The following is a 22,142-nucleotide window of genomic DNA, read 5'->3' on the forward strand; positions in this document are numbered from 1 at the left end:
GACGGAGAGAAAGAGAAATCACCTGAACGGAAGCTTTAAAACTCATTTCGAGTTGCAATTTACTCGATGAGATTTGGGACAAGCAACTTGAATCATAAGATTAGTGCCACAATTGATCGTCAGAATCAGAAATTAATCGGCCGGGAAACCGATTTAATCGGGAAACAACGGGCCACGGCTCTGAGAAACATAAACAATTCTCCATAAACAAAATTTTGGCTAAATCTGCTTAGGAAAAATAATTATCCTCATCAATTTCTCCGTCCCTTTTTACTTGTCTATTTTGGACTTTTTACTTTACTTATCATTTTTCGACAAATTAAAAAAAAAGACAATTTTTTTTATCTATTACTATATCTCAATTTATTGACAGAGTTAATATTTTTGAAAAAGTAGAACTTGAGTAAATTGATTTTGAAATTCTATCAATTAATAGGGGCAAACTGGTAAACTCACCATGTCAATTACTCTCTCTGTCTCTAATTACTTGTCCCTGCAATTTAATTAACTCTTAATTTATTACACTCTTTGTCCTCTGTAATTCCTAATTATTTGTCCAATTTTTTCTTTTTTACTTGTCCCTAATTACTTGTCAATTTTGACAAATCAAAAAAGAAAAAAAAATTATATAATATATCCTCAATTAATTAATTTTGAAAAAGGTAGAACTTTTAACATTTTAATTCATCCACTTAATAATTAATAGTGGTAAAATAGTAAACTCATTAAGCCAATCTTTATTTTCTTAATAGGTGTGTCAATGCGTAATTAAGGGAGTAACTCATATCCCTTTTTTGTTTATTACGATAACATTAATCCATTTCTTCTACTTGTAAGTGATGATGATTAATAAAGTCATCCTAACTTAATTGAAATAGAGTGTAGTTATTATTGATAATGAATTGTTATTATGGATTTCAGATTAATTATGATATTTTAATATTTGCTATTTAAATTTTGACTATGTAAGAAAAAAAAAACACCATCCATTTCTCATTCTGAATTAAATATTACCATAGTCATTAAATTAATCCATCCTATATTAGGCCAAAGTCATATCCATATTCCTCCGCCAACCTGACGAGCGACCCATCACTTGTAAAATTTGTTCATTAATCAACATTTCAATTCTGATCTATTAAATTTTCTCGTCAAAGGTATAATCCCAAATACTTTTCTTTTTTTCTTCTAAATTTTACACCTTCTAGAGAAGTGTTACATCATACCTTTGTGTTTCAATTGACTACTCATCATCAGATCCTATGTGCATTAAATTCCTAGCCCTTTTTCAGTTTCTTTCTGCCTAGAGCTTTTTTTGTTTTTATTTCTGGGAAACGAAAGGTCCATTAATATTTCAGTGAGGTTCAAGAGGGTTCTGTAATGGGGAATCGGGTGAAATTTCCAGGTATTAGTGATGAATTACAGAAGATGTTAGATGCAGATATGGACAACGTACACGCCAGGCGTTGTGCTAGAGAGGCATTTAAACATATTCAGCTTTCAATTGATCATATCTTATTCAAGGTATATTGTCTTGATTGCTCATTGTTAATATAAAAATAGACTTTTTGCTTCAAAATTTGGATTTTTATTGGTATTGGTCTATGGTGCAAACTGCAAAGGGACTCAAGTATTTGTGTGTGATCATACTATATAATAAAATGGTTCTTGCTCAATAGTAGGAAACAAACAACCTCTTTATAGCTCTGGGAATAATGTGCTCTTTTTTATGCTGGAGTCATAGCTAGCAACGTATTGGACTTGAATATGCCGAGCCTTTAGAAATTCTTGAAGCTCTAGCAGATCGATGGTACAAAACTACTTTTGAAAGAGAACCCTATTCCATCTACAGGAGATACTCGTTTATTCAGTATAGGACCATTCATAACAGTAATATCTATCTTCCTAAGTTATCTGGTTAAAATTATTTTATGTATGTCATCTTTGCTAATGCACCTTCTACTGAAAGCTTGTTATGTTGTCTTTGTTAAGATTGTTATAACTTTGGAAGTTTACACAGTTGAGACTTGTATACATATTTTACCTTTGTCGTATATTGTAATGGAGGACTGAGTGTTTCCAAATGGGTGTGATATCGTACGTGGAAGTAACATATTTCTTACTGATCTTTAATGTTTTTTTAATGATTGCTTCTTCTATCTTTGCACCAGGTGCCACATGATGGATTGAAGATGGAGGAGGTAAAGCTTATGCTCGTATTTCCTTTTTTCTAATGTTGTTGGAAATGTGTTGACGCCTTATTGCCTGATTTTCCGTACTGAACTGTCAATGTTGTTAGCTTGTTCTGTATTTGTGGTCTAGTAAGTTATGGCTTCTCTCTACTTTTTCCTTTTCAAAATGAGAGATGATTTTAATAGCTCAAAAGAATAAATAAATAGAAACAAAAACAGATGGAGCTAATGCGAGAACTTTGTATTGGATCTGCAGTTTTAGTATATGCTATTTGCGTCACTTCTTATTTGATGAACTGAGATTTAGCATAGGAATGATAGGATTCCATAAGAAGAATTAATTGGGATTTAGTTTCCTTATTTAACTGTCAACCTTCTATTTTGAATTATGAGAGAATTTCGTACTCATATTGGAAGGTGATATGTATTCTTGGTTCATAAGATTATAAGCTCCAAAATTTATAACATACTATCAGTAATGTAGACATTCATATATATCATACTCATTAAACTTTTAAAGCAAGTGACGAAGGGGATAGTTTGGGAAAGACGACTCAAAGCGAGAAAAGTTTATTTTAGTGTACAAGTTAAGTTATTGACATTTGGATGTTATAGCCATAATATTGTTGTGATTTACATTGTATAATTTTTACAACATTCTGTGGCACAGTCTTATGAGGTTAATTCTCGAGGGCTTGAAATCTTCTCCAAAAGTTGGCTTCCAGAGACACGTCCAAAAGCTGTTGTCTATTTTTGTCATGGTTATGGGGATACATGCACTTTTTTTGGTGAAGGTTTGTGGCTTGCAAAAGCATTAAAGTCTCCGACAAGTTAATTTTTTTATAAAAGAATTTGTAATGACTATCCTTACCTGTAGGCATTGCAAGGAAATTAGCATCTTTTGGTTATGGAGTAATTGCCATGGATTACCCCGGATTTGGGCTTTCAGAAGGTCTTCATGGTTACATACCAAGTTTTGACAAGCTGGTTGATGACGTCGTTGAGCATTACTCAAAAGCTAAAGGTATGACTTAATTGGATAACCAATAACCTACTTCATCATTAAATGGATTCTTCTGAGAGGTCAGGCACACATAATAACTTCTCCGTGTAAATTTTGGTATTTCGATTAGCATAAAGCAAAGATAGACGGAACATGACGACTTGACTTGGAATGTCATAGCATTTTCTTATTCTTCTTGGCACTCTACTACAGAAAAATCTGACAGTTAATTGTTGGTTGCAGAAAAGNTAACTTCTCCGTGTAAATTTTGGTATTTCGATTAGCATAAAGCAAAGATAGACGGAACATGACGACTTGACTTGGAATGTCATAGCATTTTCTTATTCTTCTTGGCACTCTACTGTAGAAAAATCTGACAGTTAATAGTTGGTTGCAGAAAAGCCAGAGTTCCGTAATCTACCAAGCTTCCTATTTGGGGAATCCATGGGTGGAGCAATAGCTTTGAAGGTGCACCAGAAGCAACCTAATTCTTGGAACGGTGCTGTTCTTGTTGCACCTATGTGCAAAGTATATCTCTGGAAATGCTTCTCTATTCTTACTGATGCCTCTGATTCATATAGAGTAATAACTGGTTTGTCATATAGATTGCAGATAACGTGGTTCCATCATGGTTACTAACACAAATTTTAATTGGCGTCGCAAAGTTTCTTCCAACACAGAAGCTAGTTCCAACACAGGATTTAGGAGAATTGGCAGTCAGAGATGCAAAGAAGAAAGAACACGTACGTATCACTTTGTTTTCTGTATAAAGCAGCTCTAAAAGGTAATAGTTCTTAGGAGATCAGGAAAGTGATAGCTTCAGAATATGAGAGGCAAATAGTGCTTGTGCCAGGAATGTCACTGTTACCTATCTCAATTGCATTCAGTGATGTTGATTAGCTTCTAGTAGGACTATCTTGATTGGTTGAACATCATATTTAATTGCACAGATACACCCCGCCCATTTCTCATATAAAATGTGACCTGTTTCTTCTGTGTGCAGACTGCCTATAATGTCATCTCTTACAAACATAAACCCCGTTTACAGACCGCCCTGGAGTTACTGAATGCCACAAAAGAGATAGAGGGACTACTAGAAAAGGTGTGTCACGTGTTTCAACTTTTCTTTGAATTAGTGTAAAAATTCATTGCCGTGTTAACTGTTTAAAGGTCAATATGTGAATATCTTCCATTTATGGGAGTTGCTCCACAGTCGGAATATATTTCCCTGTGTTTGTATTAATGAGGTTCCAGTTGCTTCTAATATTAAAAAACTTTTTATTTTTTTACTATTCTAGATGGTGTATCATCTTTTGCTCTTGTAGTTTAGGAAATACTTCTCCTCAATTAGCTTGATAAAGAGTGCCGAGAAATGTCCTTAACTGTGATAATTACAGCTCTTGTTAATTCGTATGCATATAAATGTGAATCCACTTCTGTTTTTGTACGAATCATTCTTCTCATTTATGATCAACATTTTTTCGACTCCTTCTTGAACGAATATATTTAGTCCTGTAGAAGTCTTTGCTAAGAGAAGGATCGTCTCATTCATTGTGCAAGGTATCAAGGAAAATCAATTCTGACTTCAAAAGGGATGTTCCTTTCGATATATAAATGGAAATTTACCTAGATTAGTTTGTACTGGAATGAAACTGACTTGAATTGAAAAGAACAGGATTCATGAGCAACCTTATACTGATAGGGAATCGAGGCATAGTTGAGTTTCTTGGTAACGCATATGATTGTAAAATTCCTTTGCTATGGAGATTATTAGTACCTGTGCCGAGGTGAATTGGACCAGTGAAATTGATGTCCCTGTTACTATGCCCTGCAGGATAAAAATGTACATGATTCTACAGTAGTCGAGTTTCTTTAGTAGTAAAAAAGTCGAAACATCTGTGTTTTATGGCCTCATCTATACTGCCAGGATAAGCATATGACTGAGTTCCAGCTTTCGAGCAATCTGCATTCATATATCAAATTGTTATCTACATATTGATAATAGTATTACTTTACAGGTATCTCTGCCATTGTTAATCTTGCACGGAAAGAGTGATCTAGTGACCGATCCATCCGTTAGCAAAGCACTGTATGAGAGGTCAATTAGTTCAGACAAGAAACTGTTCCTTTATGAAGATGCTTGTCACGCCTTGCTCGAGGGTGAATCAGATGAAATGATACTTCGTGTCTTTGGTGACATTATTTCATGGCTGGACGAGCATACCATCTCCTCCTAGCCATTTCTGCAATGTTCGTGTTTTATCTTTGTTTACTAATTTATCTTGTAAGATCTACATGGTAGAAAGACATCTTTGTTGAGTTGTGACTTGTACATGAAAATGAAATGAAAAGCAATGTAGTCATTCTGAATTTAACTTTTCAGGACATAATCAGCTTTCTTTAATTTCTCAATGTGTTCGATACGATACCGTAAGAGAAATGAGAGAGCACTATACGTTGTCGTGGAGGTAGGATTTTCATCGAAGGGTTCATCTTAATTCTACTAGAAATATATATTCACCTTTGTCTAGATTTATCAATTTTGCTTTTTCCTAGTTCTTAAAAACCTTTGGAATAAGGATAATCCGGAGAAAAGGCAAAAAGGATAAACCTGTCAGAAGTTGGACCAATAAAAAGTAAATCCAGGCTATGTAAATCCAGAATGCTTCCTTATAATGGTCCACATTCGTCTTATTTGAGATGATTTATTTATTTGTCTGGTATAAACACATGACATATAAATGGAAATTAATGGAGTATTTGTACGGCTCGCATAAAATATTAAAAATAGAATTATCGAATTAAATCGAAATATTTGGTAATTTGGTAACTCAACTGTTTGATATGATATTCGATAGTAAAATTTTAGAATTATGGTATTTGGATTTAGTATGAGACATCAGTACCATTTGATATTCGATATTTTCCGAATATCAAATTATTTACTTAATAAAAGTCATATATCAACATATCCATTACTCGTTAGTACAAGTCCAAAGAGAAAGTTAAAGAATAAGCATGAACAATCCAAATACATATATTTTTTAATTAGTTGTATCAATTTGTTTTTGATGTCTTCTTATTTATCGATCTTCTATTATATCGTACTTCCACATTAAAAAAAAATAGAAATGATTGGAGAAATATTATTACTGAATGTCGTATCAAATCAAAATTTAATTTACCGTTTACCGAATTATCAAATCGAAATTTAAAATTTTGATATTTGATATCTACTTTTAACTATCAATTACCGAATTACCAAACTCAAATTTTGGAAAACCCGAGTCAAATACCGAACACCCAAGCCTAAGNGTTCCTTTCGATATATAAATGGAAATTTACCTAGATTAGTTTGTACTGGAATGAAACTGACTTGAATTGAAAAGAACAGGATTCATGAGCAACCTTATACTGATAGGGAATCGAGGCATAGTTGAGTTTCTTGGTAACGCATATGATTGTAAAATTCCTTTGCTATGGAGATTATTAGTACCTGTGCCGAGGTGAATTGGACCAGTGAAATTGATGTCCCTGTTACTATGCCCTGCAGGATAAAAATGTATATGATTCTACAGTAGTCGAGTTTCTTTAGTAGTAAAAAAGTCGAAACATCTGTGTTTTATGGCCTCATCTATACTGCCAGGATAAGCATATGACTGAGTTCCAGCTTTCGAGCAATCTGCATTCATATATCAAATTGTTATCTACATATTGATAATAGTATTACTTTACAGGTATCTCTGCCATTGTTAATCTTGCACGGAAAGAGTGATCTAGTGACTGATCCATCCGTTAGCAAAGCACTGTATGAGAGGTCAATTAGTTCAGACAAGAAACTGTTCCTTTATGAAGATGCTTGTCACGCCTTGCTCGAGGGTGAATCAGATGAAATGATACTTCGTGTCTTTGGTGACATTATTTCATGGCTGGACGAGCATACCATCTCCTCCTAGCCATTTCTGCAATGTTCGTGTTTTATGTTTGTTTGCTAATTTATCTTGTAAGATTTACATGGTAGAAAGACATCTTTGTTGAGTTGTGACTTGTACATGAAATGAAAATCAATGTAGTCATTCTGAATTTAACTTTTCAGGACATAATCAGCATTCTTTAATTTCTCAATGTGTTCGATACGATACAGTAAGAGTAAGAGAAATGAGAGAGCACTATATGTTGTCGTGGAGGTAGGATTTTCACCGAAGGGTTGATCTCAATTTTACTTGAAAAATAAATTGACCTTTGTCTAGATTCATCAATTTTGCTTTTCCTACTTTTTAAAAATCTTTGGAAAAAAGACAATCCGGAGAAAGGGAAAAAAGGATAAACCTGTCAGAAATTGGACCAATAAAAAGAAAATCCAGGTTATGTAAATCCAGAATGCTTCCTTATAATGGTCCACATTCGTCTTATTTGTGATGATTTATTTATTTCTTTGGTAAAAACACATGACATATAAATGGAAATTAATGTAGTATTTGATCTAAAAATGGTAGAAAAATACACATATATTGGTTTAAAAGAATCATTTTTCCTATATTTGGTTTGGATAAAAGAATAGAAAGGAAAAATTCATCAATTTGAATAAACTCAAGAGTCACATTGCGAAAATGACAATAATGGTCCCTTATGTTTGAGGCAAGTTTCAAAATAGTCTTTCAAATATGCACCGAACAATTTGGTCATTTAAATTTATGAAAAGTTAACATTTTTAGTTTCCATCAAATATTCATCAAATAGTTTCTGCTAGGGCTGTTCAAAACTGAATTGAAATCGATAATTCGAATTGAAAAAAAGTTATTGATTTATCAGTATTGGGTTATTGGTTTAGCAGTTTTGATAATGGTTTTAATTTTTTCTTATCGGGTTATCGGTTCTTAACGGTTTGAGGTTTTTTCTTAACGGGTTAACCGATAACCCGATAGTAAATTAAATAATTATATAAAGTCCTTGACTTAGAGTTTGGTTTTCTACTTTTATTTATGGTTGTCTCAAACACTTGATTATTCTACAATGTAAAAATATTTGTGTTTGAGCAAGATGTAACTTGTGAATTCATGTGCATAGTTCATTTGGTTTGTCACCTTGTTTTTTTTTTGTCAAATCTTAACGGTTAAACCAATAACCGAACCAATAACGATCAAAAATCGATAAATCAATAACCAATAAGCCAATATCTTAATGGTTCGATAACTGTTTAGCATCTATACAAATCGATAACCAATAAGCCAAATTGATAAACTTTAAAACTGAACCGAACTGATCGATACGCAGCCCTAGTTTCCGCCAAATATTCACCAAATAGTTTCGGCCAAATATTCATCAAATTCTATTGAGAAGAACTATGGAAAACAAAAAAGAGGAAATAAGTGAGAACTCACACATAGAGATACAATTTTTTCTTTTTTGGAGTTTTTGTTATCTATTTAGTTTTAGAGTCTAGTGTAACTATTTGACGGGTAATTTCTGCTAATTTTTATGTATATTTATTAATGAAATTTTTTGTGTTTATATTTTAGAATTTAATGGGACTTTATTGGTGTTTATGATTTTTAAAAAAAAAAACAATTATATTTCATCAAACGTAACAAACATAAACTGTTGAATATTTGACGGATACTAAAAATTTAATTTTTTGCTGAACCAAAATTGTTCAATGCATACTGAAGGGACTATTTTGAACCAACCTCAAACATAAGGGACCATTTACTCAGATTTAATTTGGTAAAATTCTACTATTTCTATTTGAAGTTGGTCACTTTCACTCTTATATATATGAGAGTAGAATTCATCAAGAGGGGCAGGGGTCATGATCAATTTAGATGTCATTCTGTTGGTGAAACCTCTCCTTACTGTACTTGCTATGTTTAATTTTATTTTCCACATGGAATGAGGATGCCATTTTTGCTTTAATTCTTATTGTTATTGCTCCCAATTCCCATACCCATCAGCCATGGCCTTATCTTCTACTTGCTTTTGTCACTCTCAATTCTCACTCAAGGTATGCCCTTTCTGCTACTCTCTATTCATAGCTTGTAATATATGTTTTTCTTCATTAAATTGCTGTTTATTGTTCTCAGTTTTTTTAATTCATGCCTGGTATGTATGTTAAACTGATACACACACACACACACTATTTGCTACTTGGTGTGTCTGGTTAGATCTGAAGTTTCTCCATTGCTATATGATTACATTGAAATTGAAAATGAAAATTTGAGAGCAATTAAGATGCTAGTGAAGTCTTCATGTAGATAGTGCTGAGCAACTATCTATCATTTGAAGATATTTTGGCAATAGGGGATGTTTGGAAGAAAAAACTTCGAAGAATGAGGTGCTAGTGTTTGGAGGTTTAGTGAATTGAATGTCAATCTGGTACCGTTGAATTCTCATATGTCATTTGAATTATGCTATTAGAAATTAGGCTTGATGAATTGCATGCCATGCACATCTTCAATAAAATAATCTATACTTGGTAATGGAAAAAAGAAAATGAGGTTTTCCAACTCACTAAGCACTACCAAGTTTGAAGCTACAATGAAATGCCAACCCTGCTAAACGATTATGCTATTAGAAGTAATCAATCTCTACTACTTACTGTAGATGGACTGCTGGACACCTGCTCTGTCGTCAAATATCCTATGTTATATCAGGAGGAATCAGCCTCCAACCTCCACACTTAAAACAATAAGCCCGAACCTTTTAAGTCAACAAGTTCAGAAACGAAGAACCAAGCATGGCAATGGGTGGAGTTTCCTCGGAGGTTCAAGAGTAATGTGTCAGCCTAACCTCCAAAATCTTCCACAAAGAAGAAGCTACAGGGTGTCTGCTATGTGTAATCTTTTCTTCCACTGCTTATCTTTAGTTCTCAATTCGTGTCTTGCTTCTTCCTTTTTGGTTCTTTTTGGATAATTCTTGGGAATCAGCTATATGCAGTCAGGAATGTGATTATTTACAGTCATCCCATAATGATGCGCTTTAGGTTATTATGACACCTACCTGCCAACACATATGTTAATTAACAAACTAAATTCAAAAATTTATTACAATGCTTATTAACTTTGTACAAATGCTGTTATGTGCCCTTTTCTCAACGTGCTACTTGGCTTAATATCCAAATCTACTATCCTCCTTTTAGATGAACCAGGAAAAACAAATTATAAAAAAAAAAAAACTTGTAGAAGTATAACAATTTGCTGTCTTCTTTCAATCAGGTTGATAATAGAGATATATCCCACCTTGTGCCACATGTTCCATTGAAATCTCGTTTCTCTCATTACGTTGCTGGATTTTCTATCCCATGTCAATGAAAGAGTATCCTTACTTGCTAATGTCGATGTGTAAACTGCTAATGTCTTACATCTTATCCCAAGAGACAGTTTTGATGTATTGTATATGGAATATCAAACTGAATATCAAATTGATCTATTTTATTATAAATACATATGTATATGTATATAGACATATTTTTTAAGCTTCTTATTGTTTACTCTCTTTGCAAATGTTTCAGTATCATCTATTTGAACTTTTGGGACAACTGATCTCTTATTTTTACAGGGTTGCCTAGTTCTCAAATAGCTAGTAGTGTCTTTACGCTAGGAACAGCAGGCGTTCTTCCATTTTACACCCTCATGGTTGCAGCACCTAAAGCAGAACTTGTAAGTTATCTCAGTTCTGTAAAGCAACACTGTATTTTTAAAATTTTCTAGGGAGTATGCCCTCTGGGTATATTATCAACTTAAGAAGCTCTTGTTTATTTCTTTTCTTGGAAGACATAAAAAGTTATACCTGCCAAGTTCTCTCTCCTCATGTCATGCACAAAAACAGAAATCATGGGCATGATTTCAGTTGCATTGATTTGTCAGCTAATTGCAAGGTACTAACTTTGTGCCTTCCCAAGATATATTGTAATTGGGCATAATTAAATACTTAATGCAGACCAGGAAATTGATGGAAAGTGCCATACCATATGTTGTGCTCGGACTTCTGTACGCATATCTGTTGTACCTGTCTTGGACACCAGATACAATTGGGCTGATGTTTGCTAGTAAATACTGGCTTCCAGAGGTTTGTTCTTATGTTTAACAAATGATAGTCATCTTGTGCTGATTCCGTGATTTGGGTTGTTGACATTTCATTCTGTTCAGCTATCTGGTATAGCAAAGATGTTCTCCAGTGAGATGACATTAGCATCTGCTTGGATTCACCTATTGGCTGTAGATCTTTTTGCTGCAAGGTCTCTCTCTTTCTCTCTCACATACACACTTCATTATTGTTTATGTGTTAGATTGTCCCTGTTAGTTGAGGAAATAGCCAATTGTCTCCTTATAAGGTGTTGCCATGTTGGACAATCCTCACCTTATGAGCTAGCGTTCGGGATTGGGTTGTCCAACACTAGTTGAGGAATGGACTGTTCTTGCCTCATATTATCTTTGGCCATTTCTCAATTCATGAGCTAGCTTTTAGCATTGTGTCAGATTCAAGGCAATTTTCTTAACAGTATGTTTGTGCAGCCAGTTGTTGCTTTCTGATCCTATTGGGTTGAGCAAAAAGGAGGAAGACGCCTTATTAAACTATTCTAATGCTGTTTTTTTTATTTGAAACAGGCAAGTTTATCATGATGGCTTGCAAAATGGTATTGAAACGCGTCATTCTGTGTCTCTCTGCTTGCTATTTTGCCCCATTGGAATTGTTATTCATCTCCTCACAAAAGCTGTACTAAGTAGTGCAGAAAAAACAGTGCCTAGAACTCACTGACAAAGATTTAACAATTGTTGCCTGTTAACGACTAATGTAACTGTGAACAAAGTGTAATCCTCATTCAACTACGTAAGTGTGCAAATTTGTATATCATTGATCCAACACTGCTTGAAGCATTCAATTGATGAGATCTCCTTTTGCTTTTCAGTAAATCTAAATTCTTTTTAAGATGGCAGAATGTCAGGTTTCTTTCTTGGATCTTACTCCTGCCAAAAGAAAACGATTCTTCTNTGCTATTTTGCCCCATTGGAATTGTTATTCATCTCCTCACCAAAGCTGTACTAAGTAGTGCAGAAAAAACAGTGCCTAGAACTCACTGACAGAGATTTAACAATTGTTGCCTGTTAACGACTAATGTAACTGTGAACAAAGTGTAATTTTCATTCAACTACGAGTGTGCAAAGTTGTATATCATTGATCCAACACTGCTTGAAGCATTCAATTGATGAGCTCTCCTTTTACTTTTCAGTAAATCTAAATTCTTTTTAAGATGGCCAAATGTCAGGTTTCTTTCTTGTATCTTTACTCCTGCCAAAAGAAAATGTTTCTTCTTCTCTCATCCAATTATTGATAGGATGCAAATAACAATTTCTCATCTCATATTTGCTATAAACATTGCCTATAATTGACTTCTAAGTGACATGAAAGTTGAAATTTGTTCCAAAATCAGTGAAAAGTAACTCTTAATAAAATGTTGGGTACTCTTTCTGGTCTCTGAAGAATCGCTTGGGTCACCTCATGGGTTCATACACATGCTCACTATATTGTTTTCCTCATTTTTCATTCAAATTAATCAAGAACTGGTAGAGAAGAAAAGAGAAGGTCCATAAAATATGGGTAGTAATATATACTGTTTGTACAAATATTTCACTAACCCTGTTGGTCATATAAATCAAATCATAACACAAATTCAATGTAGATGCAACATGGCAACCATCAACGGGAATGGGCACAGAACTTTTCTGCTTGTTATATATATTCTTGATGTGCTCTCCATGATTCCAGATACTTGATATTTGGGCGTAACATGGGAAGTACTGATATTATAAATAGATTCAGGCCAATTACCACGACACAATAAGGAGTATCCGGAAAACATGTTTCTCCTCATTTGCATCACTGTTAAGAGTCAAAAGTATGATTGCTATTGCACCTGGACAGACAAAAACAGTGGAAGTTCAGAAGGAAGCACCAGTATTCTCGTGACAGGGATTTGAATTTCATTACTGCTTACTGTAGCCTTATAATGCTCAACGAAGCAAAGCAAATGCCACCAAAACATCATTCTTATTATATATTATGTAGCTTAAGAAACACTATGTTGCTAGTCGAGAAAATTTTCTTTAACTTCACTGGATAAGAATCCAGAGACATTAAGTTATTCAAAAGCAGATCATTGTAACCATCTTCCAGAAAGAGACATGGTAATAGCTGAACAAAGGTGAAAATAAATTAACCAAATTCTTTGAGAAATGGTTGCTCACATCAAGTAGGAAGTGGAGACATTTCAACTTGATCGTCCAAGATGCCATTGGAGATTGAGCCTTGGAAAGAATCTCTCCTAGAACGATCCAAGGATGTAGCTTCATATATGCCTACAAGATTTAGAAGTGAGACCAACTCACTAACCAATAAATGACTCAGGCAAAGTAAATATCAAGCAATAACATGTATTTGTTTGTTTTTTGAATTTTAGGTGAGGATGCAATAACATAAGATGATTCAATGAAAGAAATTCATGACTGATAGTGACTATAAAAGCAACAAAAAGTATTCCAGGTTTCACCTCAACATAAAAAACAAATGATGATCAACTTCAATTCTTCAAATTATTCTCTAATAACTCTACGTCATACTCATACCTGTGATGCAAAAACTATCACCCTAGAGAAGCTTTTGAGTAAATACATTATGAAAAACAATTTTTTCTTCATTTTGGTAAGGTAAAGTAATCCATCATGAGAAACAAAATAGAAGAGATTACATAATGAACTAGTTATCAAAGTTAGGTCGAACTTGGTTTTTTAATAAGAAGGTCAAACTCAATTTCAAAGCCAAGTGAATACATTTTTTGAGAAGCAATATTGGGATGGATGAAATATCTCACACATCTGAGTTGGAGAGCAACTCTTGGATAGGCATGTTAAATGCAGTAACCAACTCCATCCTGAACTCTGGGTGTCCACTTACAAGCCTCTTAAAAGTCCATCCAACTTATGAACTCTAATATTACAATAGTCTGCACATGTTTTTATTTTGATTGAAGAACTAGTTATGAGCTGTCTCTAAGGAATTGAATTTGAAAAAATGCTTCTTAATCCTTTAGGTGATAATGTTCATCTTGAGCATCTCTTCTTTTTCTGCTGGGATGTTAGTAAGTCTACTACAATTTGAAACAACAACGATCTTTTTTTATTCAGCATGGTCTCAGAACTTATTCATGTTCAACAATCATCATTTGACAGATTCGATTAGCAAACCAATCCAATATGCAGAAATAGCTGTGCAGGAACAAATTGGAAAAGATGAACCCCCACCCCTCTCACCAACAACAACCCCAGTATAATCCCACAAGTGGGATCGAGGTGGGTAGGATGTATGCATTACGCAGACCTTATCCCTCCCCACCCCGAAAAAAAGAAAGATTGCATCATACCAATTCCCAAGATGGAGGCACAAACAAGAAAGCCGAGTAACGAGAAGTCCATTTTATATACTATCTCCATGACAATGACGCATCCTGCCGCAACCATTAAGTGCCTTGGAGAAGAGAAAACCATATGCAACCTACAAATGGACAATAATGTAGAATTTCCATATGAAACTGTTGACTTGCAGGTCTAGGGAAGAAATAAAATGAACTCAATTACTATGCAAAAGGAATCAGAACAGAAAATGCTAACGCTATCAAAGACTATAAAAGTAATTACCAAGCATGAAGGTAAAACATTTACTCAACAAAAGTTGTTCTTACCTTACAATGGTCCACGACATAAAAAGTAAAGATGAAAAAATGAAATGCTAGCAGAAGAGAGGGAAATACATGCAAAGTAAGAAGTCATGAATCAATCCTGACAGGTAATTGCCAATAATGGGCGTACACCACCAAGATAAAAGTTATGGAGAAGATACAAATAAATTCATATTCCTTGCAGAAATAGAGATCTTTAGACAATCAGGTAAAATCGCTTAACTAATAAGGTCAGATAAGGACCAGACAGTATTTGCTATAGCAAACAGTTAAGAGTTTGTAAACTAAATAATTTTGCAAGGATCAGAGAGAGATCACAAAATATTACCTCTCTTCTGCGATGCTATCAATGTAAAATATCAATATCATCCCAAATAAAATGGTGCTTGAAAAAGCCCAGGCAGAAAAGGGCAGCTCTACATTGTTAGATCCCTGAATATCTCCACACAAAGAGGGAAAGCAATTTAAAAGAAGAAGAAGAAGAAGAGATCCTTAACAACATAGCTACTGAAGGTATCAAACTGTACTCACTATAATCATGTCCCACATGGCAACAGGAAACAAAAAGCATGTCGCAGAAGTAAGGGTTATGGCATGGAGTCGCCTCTTCAGTTGGTTCTGCGTAAATGAGATGGGAAATATTCAAGGATAGCTTTTACTCCCTCCTTAATGTGCCAGATAATAGAAAGTTGAGTGGATCAAATAGCATGATGGGACTATACAAACCTTAAGTGAGACCCGTCTTGCGATCACCCTCCGAAGTGCTGATAAGATTCCAGCAAGAATGGGAAATAGCATTTCCTTCATTCCCACTAGCTGTTCAGTATGTGCTTCATCATCAGAGGAGGCATTGCTAAATGGTATTTGTTTGTTAAGTTGGTTTCTACATAAGATTCAGCGAGCGAGAAATAGAGAAGGAAATTGAAGAACAAAGTGCTAATGCAGAATGAATTTGCTACAGCAAAGAGCTCAATATAGAAAGGATATGAAATGGAGAATATGTAGCCATCGCCCATCCTTGTGATAAAAAGTAGAAGGATGCAAGCATCGCAAGGAGTCCACCAACCTGATGATGGGGAAAATAGCAACGAATTACCACCCAAGAAAATGCAGAGTGAGGTAGAAAATTTTCCAACTGCTTTTCTTTCTAATAAGTAAGATCATTTCAATTGCTCAATCCCATTTTCTACCATAACATAAACTTACAGCACCTCGATCATAAAGAGAAGAAATTAAGTTTCTTAGTGTGAGTCCAATACGAAAGATACGCAATAAATTCAAAAGAGACGGATCCACAACAAGTTCATGCTTTCAATAATCAGAGAATTATATCACATGAAAATATGAGGATTCTTTTATAATTTCAAAGCAAATAAATAAATACAGTAGTTAAAAAGAAGTATACCTTTTTCCAAACATGGCCCCCCCTGCCATACAGTACCCCGGATAATACTCCTAGAACAGCACCAGAATACTCGCCCAATATGGCCCTGATTGAATAAGAATATTTAATCGCAAGGAGGCACTAGATAATTAACAGAAAAAAGAAACAATTTCAGACAGATGGCCCAAGCAGAACCATCATATGTTTTCATGTATAGACAGCCACAAGGGCAACACATAATGATGATACGAAAGAATTTGCTGACAAAAATTACCTACCATGTGGTTATTAGTGCCAGAGTTACTGAATAGTAAAAAGGAACAATGCAAAAACACAAATTCAAGAAAGGAAAAAAGTGACAGTTAAATATCACTCAACCTTGAACTTACCGAACAGGACCACAAGATTTAAGGCCCTTTCCCCACAAGATGAAGTAAAGAGCTGTTATACCACCATTTACAACTGAAGGTACCACCTGTCCAAAGAAAAATTATCAGCAAAAATGCATAAGTGACAATGAAATGACCTTCGGTTAGCTACTTAGCTTTTTGACATTTATTAAAGGAAGAAAATGATAGCTCTACTAGACCTGTGTATTAGCAAGTGCCCTGCCCTTCCAAGGCTTTTGCGCTACTAGAAACCAGATGCATGATGGAAGAAGACAGCAGAACATAAACAGAACAACTGAAGCCCCTGTCTGAGACAAATAGCGGTACATGGAGTAAACTGACCATATTCTCATAAAGTTCCCAACAACATGGATTATCTGCAAGGGGGTTTGCCTACATTGAGACAAGTCTGTCAGTAATAACTTCTAAGGTAATATGGAGCAAGACTCACAGACAGGAGGCAAAACTTAACACATGACTCAAAACTACATTAATAAATCCCTTTTTTCACCATTTTCACTTAAAGATCAAAAATTGATAGCCTTATTTACATAAGAGTGTTGGAAACTTGCTTCACTAAAATTTAAGAACTTAAAACTAATAATATAACAGGATTATCCATCTGTGCTTCTAACTATTTATGAACTTAGCCAACTCCTTGAGAATCCACGATGAGGAGAACCAGAGGTCTAAGTTCAAATCCCAATGGAGGCCAAAACACTAGGTGAATGTGTGTTGGTGGGAGGTAGAGGGTACCCCGTAGAATAGTTGAAGTATGCACAAGCTGACCCGGACACACCGTCATTAAAAAAAAATCTTGAAAAGCCATGATTTGGATAAAATGACAGTATTGTTCATTATGAAAACGAAGGTTGCACCTATGAGAACATAATATTGCTGGAAGGATCCGTTATTCTGCTTGGCCAGTTTTCAACCAACTTTTAGCAGGATGAACTCGAGCATTTTTAACTCATTCTCCAGCATGATTAGACTCAATCAGCTGATGAAAACAATGGCCCTATTTTGGTATGAGATAAAGAAGAGAAGCATTTCTTGGCGAAACTATTTTGCAGTGCTTGATTGCCAAAATTAAATTTGTACTTGAGGGAAAAAGTTTCACCAAACAGGAGGAAAATATACACCCGCCATAGGCTAAGCCATTTCCACTCCACTCTAGATTTCACTCACTACTATCAACATGTAACCACTATTTCTCCTCTTTCGTGCAAATTATTATTACCAAACCAGTATGCATCATCCCAATTCCAACCCCAACTATCTACTACTACTAAAATTTACCATCTTTATCCCTTACCAAATGCTGCAAAATAACAAGGAGATAACTTTCTCAACTTTCTCAGATTTTAAAAAAATTAAACTAAACAGGGTCAAAATATGCATGCTTCCAAATCTTGTTTGCCTCCGTAAAAAAAAAAATTGATACTTGAAAAACAATCGAATTGTTAACCAGTTAATACAATCGTAAATTGGACGTCGAATCAGCACATTTCTTTGGTAAACCCTCGAAACTCCAAAAATTGCCATGAGAGGGGAGGTCAATCACCTCAGTCTTAGGAATAGGAAAAATTCACATAAATTCTAAACTTTAAATCTTATCAATTAGATTAATTACAAAATGAACAAAGCACCAATTAGTATTAGGAAATGCCAAATCAAAGTAAGCAGAAATGCAGTGAATTTAAAAAACAATAATTTTAGAGAAAAATTATAAAATCAAAATATGCTTAACATTCGTGTCTTTTGCAAAAAGGATATTTGACATACCTCATGATAGCAGAATGAGATGAACCGCGATTTTCTGGAAGTGGCTTCGGAGACATCATTTTTGCAACAATTAATCTGTTTTAAGCTTCAATGAATCGATTGAGAATAAACTGAGTTTAGTGGTAAATGCAGAGTGAAGAAGAAAGTGAATGCGAATCTATGAGTTGAACAATGGAGAAAATTCATTAGCTTGGTGAAGGAGTGCAAGTCCATGAAAGGCGATGTTGATCTCGACAGAAAGAACCTCCCTCGATCCGCTTACGTGGAGCTTTGGGCTGAATGTTGTTGGACTTGGACAATTGGATCTCATTAATTGGGCCAAATCACATTAATGGCCCAACTGTATCGTCGGCCGAGCAAGTTGCACAGATAGCCTCTTGAAGGACCACTATTTAGGGCATAGCCGAATATTGCAAAATATTAACCTCGCCTATTTTGATTCAGTACGGAATTTACTACTAGAAATATTGTTTAATTTTATTGTCTTAAATAATAAAAATTAAAATTAAAAAATTGCTAAAAAAAGAAAAAAATCATTTTATAAAACGACTAAAACAAATTAAGTCAAACAAATTGAAACATATAGAGTATAATATTTAAACCATTTTAGAATCAATTCAAGACTTGTATTGAGGATTATAAAAGCCAAATTTTAGTCTGAAATTATTTGTATTTTGTACGTTCGAATTTCAAACATTTAGATTTGAAATTGGGTGATGCTAAATGGCCAGAAATTTAAAAAGTCTATAATATCTTTTTTATTTTTAAAATAAACTGATATTTTTTCCATTTTTAATTAAAAGGTATTAAAGTTAAAAGGGTAAAAATGTTCAAAAAGGTAAAATAACATGGTGTGAAATATGTTATTTTACCATTCTAGCCAAAAGGATTTTTCCTTTGAAATTAGGCTTAGGCCTCATTTGTTTGCATAGGTCTAAATCTTAATTATTCAGATTCAGCACATTAAGTGTGTTTGGTTTTTAGGTCTTCAGCCCATTAAGTCCATTTGTTTCTTTTTTCAAAAAGCCTCTTAGTGGATCTAAAAAGGTCTAAACAGATCAGATTTGTAGGAGAATCTTAACAACATTCAGATTTATTTAATAAGTTATAAAATAATATCGTATCGCCTCTCTCAGTCTTTGCATAACTTTTGCTCTCACAGCTACAAACTTTATTCCTCTCTTTTCTCAAACAAACACCAATTTTCCTCTTGAACTAGTAAATTTTCATAATTTTTACAAGTATTTTTTTTTATATTAATAGTTTTCTTAGTGTATTGATGTTTGTCAAATATACTCATTGCAATAAAATTTTAGTGTATTGATGTTGATCAAGCTTTTTGAGTGAAAAAAATACTATCCATAATTAAAAATAATAATCATGTATACATATTTGAGGTCTCTTATTAGAATTTATCTTAGGCCAATAATTTTATTGAGACTCTTTGATAATCAAACCTATTTGTGAGACAACACTAGTATATTATTGTTGTTGAACTAGTTGGTGACACAAATAATGAAGCTCCTAATAATTTTTCATCTCAATCTTCAACATCCTAATCTTCAGTTTCAGCTGGAAAAAAAATTTTGGGAAGAAAAGAAAAACTTATTAGTCTCAATTGGAAATTGATGAGAAGATCATTACTGCTTTGGAGTTATTGATTAAAAATATAGTGCACCCACATTTAAAGAATATATGAAAAAATTAGATGAACTTGAATGAGAAGAGTCATTATACAATACATATGTTATGGGGAAAGTAACAGCTACAAAGAAGTATGAATGACGTTAGAGGTTCACAAGTTAGAGAATTGGATTAAGGTTATTGAAAAAAATATAGGAATTCTTTTAGTTTTTTTAATAGGTAAAATATATGTTAGGCGCTAATAATGTGATACCTTATTTATTATTTTTCAACTAGTATCTATCATACTTATTGAACTGTTTGATATTCTATTGTGCCTATAAAAAAAATTAATTCGTGAATTTTTTTTTATGATATGTTGGAGGATTATGATGTTTTTTATTTTTATCAAAAAGTAATATTTTTTGTTAAAATGAAATTTTTGTAACATTTTATTAATTTAATGTTGGATTTCATATGCACATTCAGATATTGAAAACAAATAATCTTAATCATTCAGGGGTCGTTTGGTAGAGAGTATTAGGAATAAAATGCATGCATTAGATGTGTGTATTAACAATATTTTGTTTGGTACACTTTTTCATGCCATGTATAACTAATGCAAGCATTAGTTGTACACTCTATTGTGTATTAAGTTGTGTATTACTAATACTAAGGAATTTTAGGTATTAGTAATACATAGCATTTTAACACTTGCATTAGATTAAATAATTACAAAGCTACCCTTAAAGTCTTTTCGTTTTCTTTGTTGTCATAAGTTTTTATTTTTATGTTGATTTGTTTTTTAGTGTCTTTTAATTTATTGGTGTCTTAATAGGCTTTATGGCCTCTTAAGTATCTTTAAAAATAATCTAATTTAAATATAATTTAATAAAAAATTTTACTATTGTGACGATAAATTTTAAGCAGCCCACTGCCTCACCCCAACTTATTAACTCAAAAAAAACAAAACTTATTCTTTTTTCACATCCGTTATGCTTTTCTTAATTAGTAGTACATAAATTCATCCTTAAAATATGATAAAAAAAAATGAAGGTAGAATTTTTTTGTTGTAAAAGAATCTGATCTTAGTTGATTTAGTAATAATTAGATGTGAACAAGTAAATTACTATCTTTTTCTTGAGTTGATTGCATTACTTTCCTGTATTTTATTAGTATTTGATGAGAACCTAAATGTTTTATTTTTAATGTAGACAAAAAAAAAAAAATCTTTGCCAATTTATTACAAANCACTGAATTTTTTTTAAAAAACCAATAATTTCAGAGAAAAATTATAAAATCAAAATACGATTAACATTCGTGTCTTTTGCAAAAGGATATTTGGCATACCTCATGGTAGCAGAATGAGATGAACCGCGATTTTCTGGAAGTGGCTTCGGAGACATCATTTTTGCAACAATTAATCTGTTTTAAGCTTCAATGAATCGATTGAGAATAAACTCAGTTTAGTGGTGAATGCAGAGTGAAGAAGAAAGCGAATGCGAATCGATGAGTTAAACAATGGAAAAAATTCATTAGCTTGGTGAAGGAGTGCAAGTCCATGAAAGCCGATGTTGATCTCGACAGCAAGAACCTCCCTCGATCCGCTCACGTGGAGCTTTGGGCTGAATGTTGTTGGACTTGGATAATTGGGCCAAAGCACATTAATGGCCCAACTGTGTCGTTGGCCGGGAAAGTTTCACAGATAGCCTCTTGAAGGACTACTGTTTAGGGCATAGCCGAATATTGCAAATGTACTAAAAATGTTGCTTAATCTCGTTGTCTTAAACATGTCATGTAAAAAATTACAAAATTAAAGAATTATTAAGAAAGAGAAAAAAATCATTTTTGTAAACGCATTAAAATAATTAGGTCAAACAAATTGAAATAAATTAAGTGTAATAGTTAAACCATTTTAGAATCAATTTCAAACTTGCATTGAGAATTATCAAAGTCAAGCTTTAGTCTGAAATTATTTGTAGGTTCGAACTTCAAACATTTAGATTTGAAATTAGACTTAATAATCCTCGATTTCAGA

At 33.5% G+C, this 22,142-nt stretch overlaps 3 protein-coding genes across 4 annotated transcripts; 2 read left to right on the plus strand and 1 right to left on the minus strand.

Moving 5' to 3' along the window:
* Positions 1-1,373: 1,373 nt before the first annotated feature.
* Positions 1,374-5,432, plus strand: LOC125846855 (caffeoylshikimate esterase-like). Its single transcript, XM_049526531.1, has 8 exons — positions 1,374-1,524; positions 2,172-2,201; positions 2,863-2,986; positions 3,070-3,216; positions 3,593-3,723; positions 3,801-3,938; positions 4,199-4,297; positions 5,214-5,432. Exons 1-8 carry the CDS (start codon positions 1,381-1,383, stop codon positions 5,430-5,432), a joined length of 1,032 nt encoding a protein of 343 aa, XP_049382488.1. The 5' UTR covers positions 1,374-1,380.
* A 3,556-nt stretch (positions 5,433-8,988) lies between these two features.
* LOC125846857 (protein ABA DEFICIENT 4, chloroplastic) lies at positions 8,989-12,104 on the plus strand. The gene is made up of 6 exons (XM_049526533.1): positions 8,989-9,196; positions 9,796-10,027; positions 10,750-10,850; positions 11,131-11,259; positions 11,340-11,428; positions 11,799-12,104. Exons 1-6 carry the CDS (start codon positions 9,149-9,151, stop codon positions 11,947-11,949), a joined length of 750 nt encoding a protein of 249 aa, XP_049382490.1. The 5' UTR covers positions 8,989-9,148; the 3' UTR covers positions 11,950-12,104.
* Positions 12,105-12,753: 649 nt separating this feature from the next.
* LOC125846853 (uncharacterized) lies at positions 12,754-21,672 on the minus strand. 2 transcript variants are annotated; one of them, XM_049526528.1, is made up of 11 exons: positions 21,455-21,672; positions 16,897-17,089; positions 16,697-16,782; positions 16,329-16,413; positions 15,911-15,989; positions 15,650-15,783; positions 15,455-15,541; positions 15,252-15,355; positions 14,609-14,739; positions 13,437-13,547; positions 12,754-13,105 (listed from the first exon to the last, which is right to left on the minus strand). In XM_049526528.1, exons 1-10 carry the CDS (start codon positions 21,511-21,513, stop codon positions 13,438-13,440), a joined length of 1,068 nt encoding a protein of 355 aa, XP_049382485.1. In that variant the 5' UTR covers positions 21,514-21,672; the 3' UTR covers positions 12,754-13,105; position 13,437. The 2 variants fall into 2 exon arrangements, with proteins under 2 accessions (XP_049382485.1, XP_049382486.1); XM_049526529.1 differs by lacking the exon at positions 21,455-21,672 and adding an exon at positions 18,482-18,736.
* Positions 21,673-22,142: the final 470 nt, after the last annotated feature.

Source organism: Solanum stenotomum, chromosome 12, assembly GCF_019186545.1.
Source record: "Solanum stenotomum isolate F172 chromosome 12, ASM1918654v1, whole genome shotgun sequence".
Taxonomy (NCBI): Eukaryota; Viridiplantae; Streptophyta; class Magnoliopsida; order Solanales; family Solanaceae; genus Solanum; species Solanum stenotomum.